General features: G+C 40.3%; 1 protein-coding gene across 6 annotated transcripts in view; it reads right to left on the bottom strand.

Moving 5' to 3' along the window:
• Window positions 1-19132, bottom strand: part of KIF13A (kinesin family member 13A) — a 109004-nt gene extending 89872 nt beyond the window's left edge. For 4 of the 6 annotated variants that reach the window (XM_027676067.1, XM_027676069.1, XM_027676068.1 and 1 more), the window contains exons 1-2: window positions 18814-18981; window positions 18525-18615 (exon numbers count right to left, since the gene is read on the bottom strand). In XM_027676067.1, the coding sequence (XP_027531868.1) occupies window positions 18525-18615; window positions 18814-18868 (146 nt within the window). In that variant the 5' untranslated portion in view covers window positions 18869-18981. Of the gene's footprint in view, window positions 1-18524; window positions 18616-18813 lie in introns of all 6 variants that reach the window. The other 2 variants (XM_027676065.1, XM_027676066.1) reach the window with 2 other exon arrangements.
• Window positions 19133-20065: the final 933 nt, after the last annotated feature.

Genomic DNA, 20065 nt, shown 5'->3' with positions numbered 1-20065 from the left:
TAAAAGTAATCTATTCTTCATTACTGTAAATTAATTCCATAATCTCAGAAAATTGTGATAAGGGATTTACAGCAATTTTCCCTTCCCAACAGCGAGCAGTGCCTTCTGACCCAATTCCAACTAAATCACCGCATCTGAGCTTCAATTTGTATGACAGGATTTTTTTTCCTCCAATGCTAAACACTGACCATTCTATTTGCAACCTCCTGCAGCCCTTATGTGAAACATTGCCTCTATTCTGCACCTCTGCCACAAGCTGAGGAAAAATATTTCCCAACAATTCAGTCTCCACTTTTTCTTCCAAATCCAAGACACTGATGATTCTAATTTACTGTAACCGCACGTACTCATTACCTGATCCATAAACGTTGTCTCTTCAAAAACACTTCACTTCTCTGCCTTCCTGAAAATAGTTTGTTATTTGTTGAAAAGGTGCTTTTCTTCACATCAAGGCTGTCCATAATAATGAAGTTCACAGAAATTTAACATTGCTTCAGGACTTAGTCCTACAGATACTCAATGTCTTAATAAATACTAGCAAATACATTACTTGAGATTTCTATTTCACTCCTCCATGTTTGCAGCAGAGCAGTCATTTATCTTTGCCCAGTGATGGAAAATATTAATGCCATCTGTGCTGACTCCAGCTGGTATAAGACTAATATAAAGTTCTGTTAGCTGCTTTGAGCTGCTTATCCAGCTGGCAATAATAAAAGTCAAGCTCATTAACAGCAGCCTTGCATAGCAAAGTTTCTGCTTACCTCAGAGAAGCGACTAAGCATCTCCATGAACCTCTTCACCATTCAAAAAAAAAGCCTATTTATTTGACACCTGTTTTTACTAACAATCTTAAAAAGCATTTTTTTCAAATATATCCATCCACTAGGCTAAAACTACTTTAAAAAAATGAAATGTTGCTCTATCAAAGCAGTATGCAGTTTCCTCTACACAAACTGAAATAAATATCTAGAATCAGAGACAATTCTAATGTTGCAAGAGGCATTTGGAGAATGAGCATCAACGAAACGGTTTTTCTATCACTCGACCAGCATGTAATTGAATACTGATTCAGATTTCAAATGTCATTTTATATTTTAAACAGATGAGACAAACTACTGGAGAATATTCAAGCCATTTATCATCTTAAATACACACCAGAGAATTTTATGTTCCTCTGCTTGCAAATTACAGATTTTTGGGACTACAATCTGGGAGATACCAAAAATGAAATTTAACAACAATTTTAGTGGGTTTTCCATTCTCCCTTCTTTCTGAAGTCATAGCAATGTTACTGTAGGCATCAGTACGCATGAAACCCAAAGAAACACAACTTAAACAGTTTATCTTACTAAATGCACAAGTGCAGTAGAAATTCCCTTATGAACTGCTACCAGCTTTTGACTCCATCATGCTCCCCCAAAACTAAACAACTCTTCTCCCTCATCTATACATTTTGTAAGAAACCCTCTTGGCACAGCTCATAATCCACAATGCTCTTTTATCCTTCTACACCTTCTGTTCAAAGTAGTACTTGTCTCAGAGAGGTCAACCTTCTTCTGTCTGCATGGAACTTCAATTTTTCATATTTAGAAGTCATCTCTGATTCTTATCTTTCAATAAACTGCTAAGCCCAAATACACAGGGCAGACAAACACCAAAGAAAAAGCTACTGTTAAAAGAAGGTGATACTAGCTGATAGACGTGGACAATGAAAAAAGGTTAGTTAACCATCTTATATTTGATGATTCCCAAAATGTGTTATCACGTACTTCCCCTCAAACCTATGAAATCCCATACTGTGATTCAGATGAAACTGCTCACTTTTTTAATTTTCTTACTATACTTCTCCGGACTGGCCAATACCCGCCCCCCAGCACCTGAGACACAGTATTAAAGGAAGAAAATGTTGCAGGTGTAGTTCCTACTGCAGGCTTTGAAGACAAAAGACATTTTCTATGATACCAGAAACTCAGAAGATGGTAACCACCATCCAAGCTTTGTCCAAGCAGCAGGAGGTCAAAGTCTTCCACCTTTCAGAAAGGAGGCTGACTTGTCTCACCCACCATACAATCCAGAAACAGGAGAAGCACAAGGCAATTGAAGGCAAAAGGAAAGATCTATCTTGTTTCCTCAAGTTAGCAGATATATTCTTTCTTTCCTTTAGCAGTTTCTTCCAATACTTAAGTAATTGTGCACTTGTGCCCTCCCACCCGTCACTGGACTTGAGCTTTTAGCTATTAGTCTTTAGTACATTAAGAAACCTTCTGTTTCTGGTATAATATGTCTATGAAGTTATTAATCTACATTTAGCAATACCAAGATACCTAATTTTTAATATCATTATTTAAAACTTAAGCATCACAATTGAAAAAAATTAACTGAAATTCTACAAAGAACGTCTTTGTCAAGAGAACTATGTAACACTGGCACTAATTCTCAGGGCACAGTATTAAACACCTGAAGGGTAGTCACCACACCTGATGTCACCACACCTGATGTGCCTGATCACACTCTTGAGTTCAAGTCAGTTGTTCATCCAGTCTAAGTCAGTTGTCTGCAGTTTCACTCACTTCTCTGCAGAGAACCCCTGAAACTTTCAGTCCTAATTTATGCAGCATTTCATTTCAGAAAGCTATAAGTAAGAACGTGTATGGGAGAGATTTAGCTACTATGCCAAAGTAATCTGACCTCTCATCAGCTCTTTGAATTCCAGCACTCATTCATATCTTGACCTTTTAAACTGTAATGTTCAATATGAAATAGCATCTACAATACATTTTTCTTCTTCAGAAACAGAACTTCAGGTTGGATCTGCCATATGCAGAATTATTAGATTACAATAGACATTTTAATCATCTTACCTCTCAAAAAGAAAACCCATAGATCATAATCTGATTTGACCCATTAATTACTTGTAATTGATGGTATCTTTACTGAACGAAGACAGCTGGAACGCTTTGTTCAAGGAAATAGGGAACATGATGAAAAATAACCTTCTGACAGCAAGAATATGTTCAGAACTGATTATTCTTCACCTGCCTATGAGGTCCTAGGGAATTAAGTTCTCAGAAACAGCAATTATAACAAAGGGACAGAAAATAGGAGGTATTTGATGTCTACTTTAAAAATACTACATCAAGTATCATGTAAAAAACCTCAGAACTAAAACTAGAAATGCACTGTGTCTACAATCTTTTAAAACCAAAACTTTCATATGACCTATCGAGATCTGCAACTTACTACTACATTTGCTTATTAAAATCTCTAGACTCTTCTTTTTGGTTATTGACCTGTAAAATTATCAACTCTGAAAATAAGTATTTAAACTTTTGCAGTCTTTGTTACAAAAAATAAACATGCTGACTTTGGTGGCAAAATTACTATTCCTATTTTCTAAGCCACTACGAGAAAGATTGATACATCTACTCCTTTACAACACAGTAACTGGTGTTAAGCTCCAAGAGACATAGTGATGGACAACACTGACACAATTAGCTGACAAGAGGAAATAAGGAGATGAAGAATCTAGCCTCTAAAATTCCATTAACAAAAATTTGATTTTGCATCTTTTCAGGACTTATCACAGTTTAAAGGCCATACTGACAAACTAAACAACTTTGCTACCTAATTCTTGAGGTAGTTTAGTCAAAGATTGCCAGTCATCATAATCACCCTTCCAAACTGACTTCCTACAACATGTAACTTTCACATTTATTGACAGCAGACATCCTCACATAAGAATCTTTACAAAATACACAAGTGGAGACATCCTGAACTCTGACTAGCAGGCTGCACAGTGTACTGCTGTCAGAATATAATTTTTTCCTTAAACAATTCGTTTCTCTCTACGTACACTCTGACTTTTAAAACGTGTTCAAAGATCATGTAGCATTCTCAATGAAATTTTACTCAAATAGCCTGAGGTCTACATACAGCTCAAATATTTTAAAGACACGATAATCATTCTTTCTTTAAAAAATGTTTATTCTTCTTTAACTCCTACTGGAGTCTTTTTCAACTCACTGGCTTGCAGCTAACAGTGTTATCCCCTCAAAATGTTTTTGAGCTGTGATCTCAGACTGCAGACACAGGTTCTTTTTTTTAATGAACATTTGTTTACAAAGAATGGAATAGTATTACTATACTGAAGGGTAGAATTAGTTTGGAATATCTTCCCACTGCCATTACCTGTGAGAATGTTGCGGGTTTATTGTTCAGAGAAAAAACCCAGACACTGAGTCCAGCCAGATTTTTATTAGCCCAGGCATAAAACAAAGCAAAAAAGTGGCAAAGAGACAAGTCAATGTCTAAAAATAGAGAAGGTGCGTGGACACTTTCACGCAGTGGAAAGCACCTGATTAGGTACCAAGCGAGTGCACAGCCCTAGCAGAGATCCAGTGAGCAAAGGAGCACTCCTGGTTAAGATAGGGAGAGTTGGAGAACATGGGAATCTGTACCACCCTGCAGAAATTCACTGAGGCCTTTTCATTCAGCAGCAGCATACTAAGCAGAGCTGCACTATGAAAAAAGTTATTCCCTTATAATATTTGTCTTATTGCAATAGGGGAAAACAGAAAAAAACCTAAAAAAACAACAACCAAAACAAACAAACAACAACAAAAAAAGAAAAACACATAAAAACAATGACAACAAAAGAACCAAACAGAAACCCCCCAAACTCTGAATTAGGAAACATCTCACAATGAAATCAAGCTGCCAGCCCTGACAAGTTTCAGAACAGGAGAATGATATTTAGAAACTATCACACAGAAAGATAAACACAAAGTAGTTAATAATAGGATAAAAACCCCAATCACAGTAAGTGACTACTTACTACAGGGAAGTTACTCAGAGGAGTGAGACTCAGAAAGCAGACAAAAGAGCAGAGACACAAGCAACACACATACTACCATACCAACTGCACACGATTAAACGTAATCAAAGCTTCCAATTTAGAATAAGCAGCAGAGTTCTGCTGGGAATTGCTAACAGCATTCAATCTCTTTATTCTGAAACACCATCATTACTGGAGATAACACTTTAAATGGTATCTTTAAAGAGCATAGGAGAATGCAGGAAGAAGGTCAGGAGAATGAAAGGCAGATGAAGAAAAAGTTAAACTTGAGAATAGAGAAAGGCATCAACTTTATCTATGGATATGCTTGCACAGAAATTACAAGGTTTAGTACTCAGATTAGCTGTGTCTGTTTAAAGAGCCTGCATGCCGATAAATCAGCCCTGGCCACTGGGCCCAGCTCCCTGCATGCTAAGACAGAGAGTGAAGTAGAGTCTGTGGCCCATGCTGGCATCTATTCAGAGGCTGTTGAGAAGGGAGTTCTGGGTTTCTCCACTGGGATATGAAGTGTGCAAAAGTGATGCTGTACTGCAGTTACACAATGGAAAGTCTCTTCCACAGAGAGAACAGTGAAAAACATATTCTTTCCTGATGATTGCTTTCTCCCTGGTACTGCAAACAACCATGCCTTAAATTTAACATTCCGCTCAATCAGTAAGAACAACAACTGTGTTTAAATCAAACTGGGAGTTCTGCCCCACTCTTCAAAAAAGTATTTCAACTACTTTGTTTATAATATGTAATGAAATACTTCAAATGCTACTTAAAACACAGCTTTATAGTTCCATTTAGTACCCTCGGAATTGTGATCTGCAGTCAGCTCTACAGCTCATGAGGGGAGCAGGCTGAAACACTCTGGACAACAGAAAATCCCAGATAACAGAAAGCACACTCAGAAGCATGTTGCAGATATTCCCAAACATCAAATCAACAACTAACTGATGTCAGTGTCTCTGTACAGCTGGTCCTCAGACTCTTGAGGTTTAGGAGACCCTGATCAGCTTTGCCTCATTACCTGAACATGTGCTCATCCTGCACTGGATTTGAACTATTAGAACAGTAGTGGAGGCCCACACTCAATCACACAATGCTCTTGACTCCATCACCGCCACCTCCTCACATTTCCAAGGACTGGCGCAAACCAGGTACAGCATGAGAAGCACAGGCTAATGACGCCTTGCCAGACACTCAGTGTTTGCACTGTGCAACCAGGCTGTGGGAGTCCAGCATTGAGTCTCCTGATCTGACTCTTCATGGGAGGAGGTGAGGCCCCACAAAGCTTATCAGCTAAACTTCCACGACAACGAGCCGCAATTCTTCTGTTTCAGGAGCTGCAACTCAGCTAATTATCTCTGCCATAAATAACCCACAGCCTAAATGATCTACCTAGAGGTCTGCCTGCACAGTGAATTGAGTTACACAAAACAAGCAAGAAATAAAGCAGAATCACATGTGGCCTCTCAAAAAGTTGACAAAAAGTTGACAAAAATCCTTAGAAGAGAATGAGAAGCCATATATTAAGGAAGAAGAAAGTAGTTCAGTTTGAAACACCCTGAAAAAGTCATATGAAAGGACAGAGAGGTTCTGAGCTCTGATAAGCATTACATTAGCTAGGGATCCAAGCAGGCAAATACTACGGAGGTCAGCAGTTTTGAGTTAGTAACATTAGGAAAAGAATGTGAAGGAGCAAAGTAGGTGAAGAGTAATACTGCTTTCAATTCAAGTTTGACAAATAAAGAATTAAGTTCAAAATTGTTTAAAAAGTTTATCACATTGATTCTTCAGTGTAGCTTTCCCACTTTGACCATTATCACTAATATTTTAAATAAGTCAAAGGAGCACTCAATTCTCAATTTTCAATGTAATAAGGAGTCAACTGTTTCCTTTTTTGCTTAATAGACATTCCACTCAAAAAATGACTAAAAGTCATGTTGTTTGATTAGTAATCCCACCCCAGTTTAATTTATTTACATCTACTGTATCTGCAAACTGAGACATGAAAGTAAAAGAGCATGACTAAAATATCTGCTACAAGAGAAGCTGCAGCATCCCATTTCAAATACTGTTAGATTAACAGTACTTTGAGAGAAAAACTACAAAAACATCCAAATGAACAGACAATAAACAAAAGCACCAATACATAGCACTCTTTGCTCTTTCTGTTTAGAGAAAATGTTCTGCAGGGAATCTATAACTTGTCTTCTATTTTGGATGCAGAGCAGAATGATAATTATAAAAGTATTTCAACTACAAAACTTCTCCACCATTATTTGGAAAAAACATGCAAGTTTCCCAGTCAAATCAAACACTCGCCTTGAGCTCACTGAACTCTGATATTGCTGGTTACAGCTGCCAGTCAACAGATTGTCAGACTCCTATCACTCCTAAATGTTTCTGGAAACTGAGGAAATGAGCTCATTTTAGTTTTTTCCTACATGACAACTGCTTGTCATCATTCATATTTTCTATTTTCTTCCCTTCGTACGTGCTACTGATGAAAAACTCAAAATTCAAAATTCAGTTCTGCAATCCCATTTCAAAGTCCACAAACAAAGATACAGTATTTACCTTCCCTTTTTCATGTCAGCAAAGGCAAGTAGGCAAGAGGTCACTGTGTGAGTGACTCCCTTGCCTCTGTCTTTTCTGAACCATCATGAAGATGCAGATACCTTGAGAAAAACATAAACATTTGAACCGTGAGATCCTCCAGAAGTCATCCTACAACACCCTCCTTGACAAAGGATGGCAGATTAAGATCGCTTTGGCTTGGAGAGATTTTAATAAAACTCATTTTACACCTTGGTCATGTGAGTACAAGAGTATTTTCAAAGTCTATTTGATTGATCTTGCACACAAGCCATGAATTTCTACCTTATTCAGGTAAGAAATTCTCAAATAGCAACCAATAATACAGGTCATACCATGCACCAGAGGAACCATAACTCAGAAAACACACATGCACTGCAAAACACTAAGGGCATTCAGCCTGCCCAACAATGTCAATCTGCATTTCTGGGTTTAAATTAGCTCAAAGTTGCAAGAGGCCACGCAGAAATTCCAAATGGAGGTACAGCGTGTTCCTCGGAGCATACAAAAAGCTTCTACCTGTGATTGTAAATGGCATTAAGGACACAAAGCTTGCATATCCTTAGCATTTCTGACAAAACGTTTTCCATTGCCCCATTCACGTCTGCAAAACTGAAACTTCAAAAACTATTTGAGAGGATGCAGCCTGCTCCAAAGAGTAAACAAGGGAGGAGGGATTAGACTGATGTCTATCCAAGCTCACTACTCAGGCTCTACACCCACTGTGCGCTGCCGAGCACTTGAAAATAGAACTGGCAAGAGCTAACTTCTAACTTTCACCATGGTGAAGTCAGACAACCTCCTCCTTCAGTACCCAGCAATTCTGACAGTAAGGAGGAATCCACTCATGGAACCAGGATGCTGAGAGAGACAGAACATCTACTAAATTTATTTTTAAAAATCAAGACACTGTTCCACTGGAAGAGACCTTAGGAGAACACTTAAATGCTTCATCTTCAAAGACACTTTCATCATCCTTTTGATGGACATACAAATTGTTTCCAATTAGATTGTTTCACAGCCTTACAAAAATTCTCATTCATGATACTGAATGTAATACACAGTAAAAATTCAGGGTTAAAATATGGATTACAACTATACATGAACTCAGCTACAATGTTATAAACACCTCAAACAATAAACATTCTAAGGACTTGGAAGCTCTCGACAAGGAAGCTACATAGCAAGCTATCCAGTGTTCAATGGTCTGTTTACGATAACTGATTTTCCTTTTTGTTTTCAACTTGGATCTCAATTAGAACACCCATTAAGATTAGTACCATCCCAGAGAATGCCAGTTGTGGGGGTTTTTTTGGTTTTGGAGGGTTTTTTGGAAGGGGGGAGAGGTTGTTGATAGGTTGGTTTGATTTTCTCCAACATGTACTTGGAGGAGTTTCACCACATTGTTAGACAACCACTTCTGCACCTTTCTTTTGCCTTTCATTGTCCTGGTCCCCAAGTATCCTTCCCCGATATTCTACCCTGTCAGCAGCAAATCCATTAACAAGACATCTTTTGTGTTTCCTTCTGTGTCACTTTCTTAGATACTGAAGCAGCATTTCTCAAGGGCACTCCAATCAAAAAGGCAGGTACAAGGATTAGATTTACACCAGAAGAATAAGAACTACTCAAAAGTTCCTTCTTTTTAAATGTAATAGGCACTATGGAAAGCACCAGATTGCCTTCCAGACAGGTTGTTTCAGGATAGCATATCTGCTATGTAAGAAGCTCTGAAACAGCAAAACCTGAGTGGTGGGATGATGTTTCATTATACACTTCTAGCAAAACTTTCAGAACTATATATTTATCTCAATACAGTACAAAAGCAAAGTGTAGGAGCTCTGCAAATGCATTATGCTTTCACCTCCTTACGTAACTTTGAAGTTCTCTTAAAAAAACTCAAACTCAATTACTTGTTGTTAAGCATCCAGAGGATACATAAATCATGTATTAAGATGTTCAGCTACATAGAGTGAATATATGAACATTTCTTTAATTTACCAAATGGCCAATTTCTATCTCAGTCTGGTTTCATTACATGAAATTCTCTGAAAACATATTTGAAATCTAAAAGAAATTTAGAAATATCTCAAAATAGGGAATGACAACAGGGTATGACAGAAAGGAAAAAATATCAAAACCAATCAAAATACTAAGACTTGCATCATTCAGGGAGGTGGCACTACTGAGCCAAAACAAGTCTGGAGCATTGCAGACTCACATCACATCACAAATCTAAAAAACTCACATTGATAGATGCTGACAGAGAAACTTTCCAGAGCAGACCAGGATGCTGCTCATTCACAGCCATAAAGCAGCTCTGCTAGTAGAAAACTTCCACCAGCTCTGTGCCTCCACTGGAATGCTCTGTTGACTTATCTTTAGCAAAAGCTCATCAACTGTAAAACAAGCCTTGGCTTTTGAATCACAAAGTAAAACTGAATTTAAAGTAAATATTCAACAAAAATAAGAACTTTGAAGTTTTAAAAATTACATTGCAGCCAGTGCCAGTAATGGTACAAATCAATTTGTTTTGCAGATAAATTTCCCCTTCCACCTCACACGATCCCTCTTCCTCCAACTCTGAAGAAACAAGTTTGTGAAAAGCCATCTAGCTACACTAGAAATTATTTTAATCATGAAGACAGATGGAAAGCAGAAACCACATGCGAAGAAGTATCAAATACTCCAGTTGCTTATCTAAGGTCTGCTGTTTCTTGTCATCATACAAGAAATATTAAGCAAAACAGACAGCTCCATATACTTGCATTTAACACTAGTAAAATTATTGCAGTATCCCAAGTGACAGATTCAGAATTTTGAAGCCTTAAACTAAAAGAAAATTTAATCTTGTCTAGAGGCTGTTGTACACTATTTACTTGGGATTGACATTTATGCTTAAAAAGAGACTCTGGAAAAAACTAAGATAATGTAAGCTCAACAAACAAGATATCATGTGTATTTTTTCATTGTATTTGCAAGTCTAAAATATTCTCTAATACAGAGAAATTCAGAAAAAATATTCAAGTGTTGACATTTTCAGCAATGTGTTTTTAAAACAAAGCATCAAGTTACTTTATACAAAGTTTACAGTTCACAATGCACCCTGGCACTTTTTTAAACATATGGAACAGTATATTCATAAACACACGCAGAGATAAGCATGCCATTCCAGCCACAGCAGCTGCTTCGATTCATGTTTATGAAATGCTTAAAATTCTTGGAGTATACATACACTGCAAAAAGAAGATGCAGTGACACCACGAATCCCAGTCAGTCGCTACTAGCCTGCTATCTGTGCTGTTACTAAATGTGAAGAGGCAGCAGCACAGGCTTGGTCAGGGCTAGCATCTAACAAGTAGGTCATAAGCACTTAACCTGTTGCTAGTGCACAGTGAGCCTCTTTGCACCCGTATCCAGCACCATCATAACCATGCATTAACACAAGCACCCAGCAATGCTTCAGACACACCTTTCTGCTGCTGTGCTGAATGATGTACCCCAAAATAAGTCCTGTACCTTTACTAAACACCAAAATATATTCATGGCTATCTGTCAAAACACTAGTTGTGGTGTAAATTTCTGCCCTGAGTTATAACATTTAAATAGCAAATAAGCCACTACAGGACAATAAGCCATTAAGGACTTCATGAGGGTCTGTTAAAGTACAGATTTCCCTATAGTGATCTATGTAAAATGAGACCGAACATTCAGATTAACTCCTAGTGAAAAAGTTACACCTTACAAGCCACTAATTTCACATTATCCGAAGATGATGTAGGAGTATTTGGTAAGCATGTACATGCTTGAGGATGTCTCTATTTAGGATGTAACAAAATGTCAAATGAAGGGTGTGGCTGATGACTAAAGAATATATTAGTTCAGGATACGGTTAGGAATTTGTAGATGTTTTGATGGCTGAGGGTTGGTTTTTTTAATAATTACTTTTAGATTAAAAGGCAACTATCAAAAATAAAAGCCAGAACTGCAGAGAATAACACTAACCAAGCACAAGAGGGCATTGATTCACTTTTCACCCCAAACGAGAAATTACACAAAAGGACACCCTCCCCTGGCATTGAAAACAGCTTGTTTCACTCCTACTTTTCATCAACATGGATATCTTGAGCTCAAGTCATTGATTTTCAGTTCCTGTCAGCAATGCATTTTTCTGATCGACCTTCATACTCTAAATTGTTAATTTACCTCCGTCACCCTGCCGTGAACACTCATCTCATGCTTCACACAGAAGGACCATAAAGACACACACAATCAACCCATGCTCCATCAAACCTCAAACTCTGATGACCAATTTCATATGAACATACAAAGTCAGATACTAACTAGAAAAACTTATACCCCTTGTATGATCTCTTGTAAAAAGACACACAGCAACATTATTTCTAGGCAACGGGGCAACTGTTTTAGTTAACTAGCTGCTTTGGGTCAGAAGTTAACTTGATAGTTGAGTCCTGTGGTGCACATCATTGCACAGCAGGGACCACGTCTTTGTAGGCTGCACTCACTGTCTCCAGCCAACATTTTCACACTTCCTTAAAGAGCCTTCTCCATGCTGCCATCAGTACCAGACATCCTCACAAAATACAAGGAATCAAGCAATCAGAGAAGTTACTCAGTTAAGCAACAGCATCTGCGCAGCCCTGCTGCAGCAGTTGGCATTTTGCTATAGCAGGCAGTAATTGTTTCCATTAATAGATTCAAACCATGCCCAGCAGAGGCCAAATAAGAAAAGGCACTGCACAACTTTCCCACCAAGGACAGTCTGCCCATGGAAGAGACACTGGCACCACAGCCAGAGGCAGTTACCACTGCACCCAGCTATAGAGGAATGTTCAAATCTGATAATGTCTCAAACACAATAGCAACAAGCGTGTTCGCCAATTTAAAGATTTAGCTCTAATCTTATTACTAGAAGTACCACCATGTTGAATCCCTGAGCGGCAGATGCCTGCCTGCACATGTTGCACTGCAGGCCCGATCAGACCAAAAAGGGATTGACTTTGCCCTCGAAACTTTGTGCCAAGATTCACACCCCAGCTCTGCGCCGCACTCAGACTTGTGTGGAAGGGCACCTGGTGTGTGCTGCTTCTCTCTGTGCTCAAGTTCTGCAGAACAGGGACTTCCTAAGCACTTCCTGAAGTATTTTGAATCTAATCCACACCTTGATTACATGTTTATAAGCATCATTTAACTCTGAATTTGTTAACCATTAAATTACAGCGAATCCAAGTCCGGAATCTTACCATACGCACATTTAATAAACATACTAGATGCACAACAGAGCAAAGAATCTTGTTTTCAAAACAAGAAATCTGTCTCTATTTACACTAAAGGGGAAAGGATGTGAAAATAAATTTTTTCCTTTAGTGCTACCATCCCCCCCAAAAAGGGTAAAAATCCCTCCACATTTTAAGAGAGCTGTAATTTTTTTAAATTCATAATTCATTTCAATAGCCAACATATTCAACATGTATTGACTAGTAATCCAGACCTCAAAAACACCTCTGGCTGCAGAAAGACACAAGTGCATGCATACCTGTCCCTTCTAAACACAGAAGCTAAACATGTCTAAAGGCCTAATCTTTTTACTCATATTTTCATGTCCCACAATTAAGGCACTTCTAACATCGTAAAACAGAAAAACTGGACAAGTTTGAAGCTGAACCTCGTTCCACTGTGTTCCACACAGAAATATTTGAACATAACGCTCAGTAGTCCAAAAGCAGAGAATGGCTACAAAGCAACAATTGCCTAAACATGGTCATACTAAGCACAGTTTTCCTTCTCCCCAATCACTTTATCTATTTTTGTTCTGAAATTTTGCCAGCTAAAAACTGCTGCTTACCCAAAATCCCAACAGCCTCCAACGGTAGTTTCCTCCAGCCATGACATTTACAGACCAAAGCACAAGGTCCTAACAGCTGTCTGGACTTCAGAAACATGGTAAAATAATGGATGTTGCATTTACTCACAGTTCAGGCCACCTTAGGAAGAACCAAGAGCCATGCCACACAATATTTTGGATTACAAGTTTCTGCCTCATTTTGTTTCAAATTACATGGAATTTCAGAACAGCCATTTCAAGGAACTGCATCTACTGTCCCATCTGAGGCATAAATGGACTAAAGCAATGCAAAAAGAGCTCCCAAAATGACATTTTCCAACCATGCATTTTGTAATTCAAATACATTTCTTCCGCAAAGGTTCAAAGCTAACAGTTCACATCCTGAACATTGATGTCTAACAGGAAAGTTAGACAGGTCAAAGTCAGATTGCTTTTACAATTTCCTGCAAAGATAAAAGTCACTGCCTTCTGTTACTTTATGATCCACCTCAGACAGGTGATAATTTGAGGTATACACTTCAAAGACATGATTTTGTCGATCATTCCTTCAGATATGGAGAAAATTTTCAGCTGTCCTGTTTCAGCTTCTAGAAGTTTCAGTTTGAAAAAGTTACCATTAACAGAAACACGTAACCTCTCCCTCCAACAGCGCTCCTCTCTCATCCTTGATGCTACTCAAAGCAACATATCAAAAATGACAAAATACCACATGAAGGACTATGTACTAAAGACCATCCAAAGTCATGTTTTCTCCAAAGCAAGGGGAGCAACAGCTGTTTTCTGGAAACAAGAGTTTTAGGACAAGCTGCCTAGGGATGAAATCTGTGCTTCAGATATTAATCTTTGAAAGTGTTATGACCTACAAAAACTAGATAGACACACAGACACATCTGTTCCAAGCTATTTATTTTATTAAAGAGCTTCAACCCACACACACACACATACACAAAAAGCCCCCATATACTCTGTAATCTTTAGTAATTTAGAACTATAGGAAGAGTTTTACTTAATGACAATCGGGTCTTGGTGCTACTCGTCTTATCAAAATGAGGATGGAAGAGGACAGAACAAGCAAGTCAGAACATGCTGGGTTTTTTTAAAGAGTTAAGACAGCCAAGAAAGATACTCTCAGAGAAAAGTGGAGATTTGAAGTTCAGCTCTACAATCTGAGAACTTCTTTCTTGTTTTCTGCACTGAATTTTTCAATAAGGCAAAATATGCACCAGGCTACCGAGCTCTAATGGAATAAATTGCCCAACAGATGAATTTGTGTTTCAGTTAAAACTACAGATGAAATAGCACTGCAGTTCTACTGTCTCCATAGTTCTTTGTTTATTTCTGTCAAGACAAATATTTTGCTTACTAAAGGAAAAATCATGTCACGAAGAACTGTTGTCAGGGAACTAAAATAAAACTTTTCAGATCCTATGCATTAAAAAGCATAGCTGAAAGGAAAGAAAGAAGGAAAGCAAAGGAGGAAAGCATATTTTAACAATCAAAAACAGAGGAGGAACCCAGCAAGGCCTCATTTGTCCTACTAAAAAAATACCATCCTTAATGTAAAGTGAGATCTTCCATAGACATAGAGATGTGAAATTTCCATCATAAAGAGTTACTGAAATATTTTGCAAGATTGACTGTGACTCCATACTCTAATTATCTCATAGTTACATTTTAACACTGCACCTTATTGCCAAGTATACAGTTGGCTTAGAAACATAATACCCATTTCTAAAAGACTATAAGTTAGAACAGGGTTTTTTTCTGGGAAGAGTGTACTTTGAGAAAGGAAATTCAGATGCCCAGGCGAAGACAGGAAAAAAAAACAGAGGGTTCCCAGGAATTTTTTGGGGGGAAGAAATGGAATTCTTATATTAGTTTTGGGGAGGAAATGGCTTAGAGATGGGAGAGGGAACTAAAGCAACACACAAGCACACTTCAGCAGGTATAAAGGAAACTACTGCTACCAATAATAGTAAAACAAGGGTTAAAGGTATGAAGTTCAACAACGAACTTCCAAAAACTTTGCCAGCACCGGAGATTATACCTGATAGCAGCTAATGAAAACCGTTCCTTTCTGAACTCTGTCTCCTATTACTTCAGTCGATAAAGATTTTCCTCTGCCTTTCAGACACAGACTGTTCAGTTTTACTATGTTCTGGTTTTCCTCCTTCGTTAGTTTAGACGCTGGAAGTCATGTGCCTGTGGGCAACAGCATGCTTGCTGCTTATAAAAAGACAGAACACTTGTATTTAATAACAATTGCTATTTTGTAGCAGTGGTTGTTACGGTGTGGATGCTGTGTGGTCTAGCAGTTAGAAGATGCAGTCAGAACCCTGTTCTAATTTATGGTTATAGCTTTACCCCTAATACAATAATGAAAGTTGGACAAATGACAGCACTGCCTGGGATTTTAGGCTTTTTACACCACTTGTAAAACTAGCATTACTTGCCAATGTAAAATCCTTTAGAACTGTCCTTCATAATGCCTAGAGACTAATTATTATCATGCAACTGAACTTAAACTTAATTCAAGAATTCCTTACAGCATCGGCAAAGCTAGTAAAAGCCTAACTTTGGATGTTCTTCCAAGAGCAAATTTTATAATCTTATCATTATTAAAGAGTTACCTAATTTTACTTTAGAAAATTCTGTCATTACCTTTTAAATTTTAACTGAGAGAACAAAGCAAATAAAGAGCATGGTCCTGAATTCTACTCCCCACACCCTATAGTCTCTTGGCTTCAGCTGAATTAAAAAAAGCAGTCCTGGAAACCAAATTTGCTTTAGAAGGCTACTTATTCTTATTCCAAAGTGCAATACAAACTTGTACTACCATTCATGTAGAAAACGGAAATTTCCATATAAAAAGATAAAACTTAAAAAGGGAAAGGTAAGATTAAACAGAATATTAAAACAATACATAGAGTAGAGAAAGACCAATTAATCACCCTAACAAATTAAATCATTTTTGCAATGACATGGTTGCTCTGAAAGAAAAATCCAGTTAAGCTATATAAAAACAAGCTACACAAAGAAAACCAAAAATCCATTTGACATCCCTAACCCTGCCAAGGCATCAATCCCAGTGCAAGCAGCAGCTACTCAGCAATTCAGAGCCAGTTTATACAGACATTTTATGGTGGGTACACATAGAAGAACAGAATTCATTTCTCTTCATGAGAAATTAAACTATTTATCTTGAGTAAAAAAATAGAAATCAGCAGTTTCAGACTGAAGAAAGTGTAAGGATTTTCACAAGGCACTAAAAAGTCCATCAGGCATCTCAACAGGTTACATACAACATCTGCCATTTAAGCAGGCACCCAAACTATATGTTTGCACTAGTGAGAGTTACTTCCAATCAGTATTTGACTGCTACTTCCAATAAATCTGGCAGTTGTCTCAAACACACAAGTTAACAGCCAGCCAAATTCTAGCCTCACACTGTGCTGCAAGCAGGATACCTATTACTTGCCAACACAGCTGCCGTCAGCGGGGTTGCACACAAGCATCACAGTTCATCCATAAGGATATTGACATAGAAACAGAAGCCAGTTCCAACCAAGAGAATCTACATACATTATAGATAGTAAAGCCTGACAAACACAAGACACAGAAGCTCTCAAAAGACAGAGTCACTGAATAGTCTTACTGCAGGCCAATGTGCACAAGCAAAATTCACAAATTCAAGGCTCTTCATTAAACCACCTGGCTCTTAGTCTCTCAAGTCTATTGAAATAGTGATTTTTAAATCTTAATTCTGTTCTTGCTTTGTACACTCTGTGTATTTCGTGTTTCATACCTGTCAAATCCACTCACTTTGAAGAGTTAATGTCATTCTTATTATAGTAGTGTTTATTCAACTCCTGTTGATTGAAAAAAACCTCCATACTTTCTACAACAGAATGGTTTTTAAATAAAAACCAAGATTTCCATTTCACAGATGGGATGCTAAGACCCACAGAGACAGCATGACTTATAGAAGATTACACAAAGATCTTTGAGACTGGTAGGAAACAAGCACAAAACTTTCAAGACCCAGGCCAGCACTTTAACCAAACGATGGTCCTGAAGACAATGCAAGCTGGATTTAAAACAAACTGGTGTGATTACAGCTATATTCTACGACATGATTTAATGTGAGAAGCACTTTTCCACCTCGAACATGTAAGAATAGAGAAGGTCTCAACCTCTTCTGCTGGAAAGCTATAAAAGCTTCCTGCTTTTATAAAACACTGCCTTTGGAAAAAAGAATATTCTCACACTACAGTTTCTTCATAACTACTATGAACTGAATCAAAAATATTCTTAAAAAAATTTAAGTGGTAGGAACGTGCTAGGTTTAAAATCTCTCTATGATTTCACACTCCTTGGCATTAAATACATTTAACCGACCAACTTAAGTTAAGCAGTCAACAGGTAACTGAATGGACAAGAATACAATGTAACTGAACACACAAGGATACAACGTAACTATTCCCCTCGCACCTCCCTGTCTTTCCCCACACTCCCTCAAAGGAAAGAAATCTTTTCCTGTTCTGATCTATTTTTACAGTCTAGTGCATCGGTATTTTGGATTATTTCCAAGGGTATTCTTCACTGGGGCATCACAGCTAAATGCCAGATTTCAAAATTATTTTAGCATATTCTCATAAGCTACTCACAGAACAACACTGAATTAATAAAGGATCTAGCAATTACAGCTTTTTCAAATGCAAATACATTAAAACCTAGTAAACAAACCTATTAAAAAAAATCCATCACTAGCATAAAAATCAGATTCTGCTTCTTGGTCCCCCAAAGGTTATATCAAGTTGTTGGCAGTCTGCACTCAAGGGAAATTTCTGAAAGCAGCACACACAGTCTAAGTCCTTACCTACTCAACAGCTTATTTTTTGAGCAGTCAATCAACTTCTAAATCTGGGAGGCCAACAGGGATCTTCTGTCTCCACACTGGGTACGTCCCATCCCGCCAGGAAGCCAGGTAAAGAACCGATCCCTCCTTCACAGGGATGCAAGCCCAAGGCAGCGACCCCCGGCCAGCGTTCGCCCCTCGCCCCCTCCTCCCCACTCATCGCAGACCCCGAGAGGCACCGAGCGAGACCCCCGGGACCCCGCCGCTGCCCTGACAAAGCCGGGCGAGGCGTCTGCGAGGGCGAGGCGAAGGAGCCGTGGCTGGGTTTTCACTCGGGGCACGGCGACTCGGGCTTTTACCTTTCTCCCTGCTTGGTGTTGGAAGGCGGAGGGTGAAGCACAGTCTGGTTCCCTTCCATCTCCACGATGCACTTGGTATTCAAGTCCAGCTCTGCAAGGCGACACGAGGGGGGGGCTGTACCCAGGGCAAGCGCACCCCCGCTTCTCCCGGCACGCCGGGGCAGCTCGGCCCCCGCCGGGTCCCCCTCGGAGCGAGCGACGGCGGGGGCTCGTCCCGCCGCCAGCCCGAGGGAGAACGCGGGGGGACGCCCCCTTCCCGCACCCCGCTGTGCCCCCAGCCTCCGTTTACCTCTCTTGTTCATGGGCCGGACCCTGACGGCAACTTTCACCTTGGTGTCCGACATCTTCCCCGCTCCCGGGAGCGGCGGGCGGGCGGCCCCGCTCAGCGCCGGCGGCGGCAGCGACACGGCGGAGCGCCACCGTCCATGCCGGGTCGGGGCGAGGGCGGAGGGCCGGGGCAGGCGGGGAAGGCGAGAGAGGGAGGGAGGCAGGGAGAAGAGGAGGAGGAGGAGGAGGAGGAGGAGGAGGAGGAGGAGGAGGGAGCGGCGCCGGGGAGGGCGGTGGCGGCGCAGCCCCAGCCGCCTCCTTGCTCAGCCGCGGCCCTCACCGGTTCTGGCGCTGGCTGCCCACGGGCTCGTTCGCAGAGCTGATGCTGCCACCGCCTCCCTGCCAATCCCCACCGCCATCTTCCGCCGCCTCCTCCTCCCGCCGCACCGCCGGGAGTGCGGGCGCCCAGGCAGTTGGCGAGAGGGCGGGGAAAGGCGGCGGCGGCGCCGGAAAGCGACGGGAACAGCCGAGCGCCTTCGGCGCGGGGGGCGTGGGAAGACTTCCCCCCCCCTCCATCCTCGGACAGGCGCTGCTTCCCAGTGAGCACGCGCGGAGGGATACGCTTTGCGCGGGAAGGTGGCGCTGGCGGGAGTGGGGATGCTGCTGCCAGGACTGTGCCCCCATTCCTTGCCCGAGAGCCACCGTCGCTCCTAGTGCAGGTGTGTGCTGTCACCACAAAGCCACCGGCTTGTCCGACTGGACACCGAGTTTCCTTGTGGCAAGGAAAGGCCCCAAAGGAAAAGCCACAAAGTGCCCCAAAACAAAATGTTGTGATGCCAGGGGATGTTTTTTGACAAAAAGTGCACAACGTTAGTAAACAATTACCTGCCTGGTGCGGTCCTGGCACTAGCACGGGTGACCTGGGTGAAACATGTGCGTTGCATGTTATGGAGTCCTGGAAGTGGTGCAGCACCTCGAGGTGATGGAGCAAGGAGCCCTGCCCGGGGCCTCAACCTGCCTGACACCTCCTTGGCTGTGAAGGGCTGCCTGTGAAGTGCTGGGACTACTTGTGCCATCCTGTTGTTCCACACAGCGATGGGCAACCATTGCCGAGTGCCTGCCCAAACGCCATAGGATGGAGTTGTGTCCATCTACTTGTGGTGAGTTCAGCATTGAGAGAAAGCGTTACAAACAGCAGCACTTTACTCAGCAACCGCAAACTCCAAGGATGGCTGACCTTCCAGTGGGCAAGCCAAGAAAGATTTTTAGTTAAA

The sequence above is a fragment of the Neopelma chrysocephalum genome, unplaced genomic scaffold (genome assembly GCF_003984885.1).
Source record: "Neopelma chrysocephalum unplaced genomic scaffold, ASM398488v2 Primary Assembly neopelma1_26, whole genome shotgun sequence".
Classification (NCBI taxonomy): Eukaryota; Metazoa; Chordata; class Aves; order Passeriformes; family Pipridae; genus Neopelma; species Neopelma chrysocephalum.
This window is presented reverse-complemented; position numbering and strand designations above follow the sequence as displayed.